This window comes from Tarenaya hassleriana, unplaced genomic scaffold (genome assembly GCF_000463585.1).
Source record: "Tarenaya hassleriana unplaced genomic scaffold, ASM46358v1 Cleome11, whole genome shotgun sequence".
NCBI classification, from domain to species: domain Eukaryota; kingdom Viridiplantae; phylum Streptophyta; class Magnoliopsida; order Brassicales; family Cleomaceae; genus Tarenaya; species Tarenaya hassleriana.
Genome location: NW_010961290.1, coordinates 3,634,841 through 3,637,806, shown reverse-complemented (window position 1 = coordinate 3,637,806; position 2,966 = coordinate 3,634,841). Strand labels below are relative to the sequence as shown.

The following is a 2,966-nucleotide window of genomic DNA, read 5'->3' as shown; positions in this document are numbered from 1 at the left end:
CCCTCTTTTTAAAAAAAAAAAAAAATGCCAACCGCATCTAAATTATATATATATATATATATATATATATATATTATTGTAAGATAAAATTCTTATATATATATATATAGTAACGGAAAACGCGCAATATTATTATTACGTAACAAATATTAGTACTACGTACTAAGTATGAGTATTAAAGACTTACCAAAAAAAAGTATGAATATTAAAGAACTCCATATATACTGCAGTGCTGATATTGAATTATATTTGAAGGTTTAAGGGCATGATTCAAAATCTGCAAACGAAACAAATATTTGCAATTTTTATAAAAAAAAAAAGGATTTGCAATATAATAATGATGTGATCCATTAATTGTGAAACGTAGAAACAAAACGAAATCCAAGAGAGGGCTAAGTTATTGAAGGAAGACGTGAGGAAGATGCTATACGAAACTGAAGGTCCTCTCAAACAGCTCGAACTCATCGATGCTGTACAAAGGCTCGGTCTTTCTCACCATTTCGATCACGAAATCAAAAGCATTTTAATGGAAATTCATGCGAAAAGACAAGGAAACAATGGCATGAGCAAGAAAACTGAAGACTTATACTCGATTGCGCTCGAATTTCGTCTCCTTAGACAACATGGTTTTAGTGTCTCACAAGGTAAATCGTGACATAAACATCCTTCACAGTATACGTTATGTTGACTAGCAATAGCAACCCTTCTATGGTAACTAAATTTCGAATAATCTTTGCTAAACTTTTTCTATCTGCAAACTATTTATTTCAATTTATCATTGGTATCCGGATACTAATATGTAATAAGCTATAAATGCAGATGTTTTTGGTTTTATCAAGAACGAGAAGGAGTATGAGACATTCGTAGATGGTTCAGACAGCGGTGTCAAAGGTCTACTCTCTCTATACGAAGCTTCGTATTTATCGACAAAATCAGATACTAAACTGAAGGAAATTCGATCTTATTCGATGAAGAGACTAAGAGATTTTTTTATCGAAAGCGAAAAAAATAATGAGAGAGAATCATATAATAACGAGATGGTGTTCCGATCATTGGAGATGCCATACCACTGGAGAACACCGAGACTAGAAGCAAGATGGTACATGGATGTCTACGAAAAGACAAAGGACCTGAACCCTCTTTTACTAGAATTCGCCAAGCTTGATTTCAACATTACACAGGCTTCTCACCAAGAAAGCCTCAAAGATGTTTTCAGGTAAGTTTATATATGCTAAAAAGCTCAATTAGTCGTCCGTACAACATCGCTAATAATATCTCGTGATATTTCTCGTTTAAATTTCTGTTCGGATTTTATGTAAGGGTTTTCGAGTTTATAAGTAAAACATGTTATTCGTTAGTGACATGGTAATTTAATTTCTATATACTCTGTAATTTCTTTTTCTCCTTTTTTTCTGTTTTTATGCTATGAAGATGGTGGAGCGGCACGGGACTCAAACGACTTCAATTCGCGAGAGATAGAATTCTTGAAAATTATTTTTGGAACGTAGAATTATTCCATGAGCCTGAATTTGCGTACCATCGGGTAAAGCAAACCATGGTTTACGCGTTAATTACAACCATTGACGATATCTACGATGTTTACGGCACAATCGAAGAACTTCATCTCTTCACCGAGGTTATCCAAAAGTATGTGTGTTTTTTGTTTTTTTGATTATCAGAGATATTTTATTTATCGTATCTGCTGACATCAATGTGTTGATGCAGATGGGACGTGAATCTTCTTGACAAACTTCCGGAATATATGAGGTTGTGTTTTCTCGTGTTGTACAACGAGATCAATCGGATCGGACACGACATTCTTAGAGATAAAAAGTTCAATGTCATCCCTTACCTTAAGAAGGCTGTAAGTGAAGTTGTAGGATTAATTTTCTCGTAATTTTGTTGGACATTCTTCAAAAATAATACATAGCAAACATATACACAAGGAAATCTTTGAAAGCGGATGGAATTATAATATCGTTCTAATGTTTCTAACAATTTCTAATCTCAGTGGGCCGACTTGGTGGGCGCATATATAAAAGAAGCGAAGTGGTATAGAGAAGGATACAAACCTCGGTTCAAAGAGTACATTGAAAACGCTTGGATCTCAGTTGGCGCACCTGTTATATTGATTCACTCTTACTGCATATTGTCCGAACCGATCTCCAAAGAAACGTTAGAGGCTATCTCCGAAAACAGTGACCCTATCGTCCGATCCTCCTCCATCGTCCTCCGTGTCGCAAATGATTTGGGAACTTCACCGGTTAGTCAGCTCCTCTGTTCTTGAACTAATGTTTCAGCACATTTCGAACCCTAATCGAATAATTTAACGATCTCTATTGATGCATGAAAACGTGTTTGTAGGATGAGCTGGCAAGAGGGGACGTACTGAAATCCATGCAGTGCTACATGCATGAGACGGGGGCTTCGGCGGAGGAGGCACGTGAGCACATGATCATGGGAGTGATCAGCGATGAGTGGGACGTGATGAACGAAAAGATAATGGAGCGGAGTTCTCCGCTCGATCGCCGTTTCCTTCGGACAGCCCTTGATCTGGGACGGATGGCACAGTGCATGTATCAGTACGGAGATGGCCATGGTTCCCCTGACAAGGCAAAGACCACCGACCGTGTCCAGTCTCTGATCTTCGACCCCGTTCCACTCGATTGATAATTATAACCTCTTTTGGAGTGTTACGTTTAAATTAAGCCATGGAATCTCGTGGAAAGGTTTCACCCTCTCCATACGTGTATAATATACGCATGTGCGTACTTTGAGTATTTTTTGTGTTGGACAATTGTGATCTAATACATAAGATTATGTATCGGACAACAATTTATGCCAAATATCCGTTTAATTTGGCATACGTGGATTTAAAGTTAAAACATAAATTGCCACGTGAAAACCACCTAGGATTAGATTCCGGTTTAATAACTGATTTAAGTAAACCGAAGTTATTGCTGAAC

General features: G+C 37.1%; 1 protein-coding gene across 1 annotated transcript in view; it reads left to right on the top strand.

Moving 5' to 3' along the window:
- Positions 1 to 2,696, top strand: part of LOC104805844 (tricyclene synthase, chloroplastic-like) — a 3,349-nt gene extending 653 nt beyond the window's left edge. Inside the window, exons 2-7 of the mRNA XM_010530536.2 lie at positions 368 to 644; positions 820 to 1,216; positions 1,432 to 1,647; positions 1,726 to 1,864; positions 2,012 to 2,263; positions 2,365 to 2,696. Of these exons, the coding sequence (XP_010528838.1) occupies positions 368 to 644; positions 820 to 1,216; positions 1,432 to 1,647; positions 1,726 to 1,864; positions 2,012 to 2,263; positions 2,365 to 2,670 (1,587 nt within the window). The 3' untranslated portion in view covers positions 2,671 to 2,696. The remainder of the gene's footprint in view (positions 1 to 367; positions 645 to 819; positions 1,217 to 1,431; positions 1,648 to 1,725; positions 1,865 to 2,011; positions 2,264 to 2,364) is intronic.
- The last annotated feature ends 270 nt before the right edge of the window (positions 2,697 to 2,966 follow it).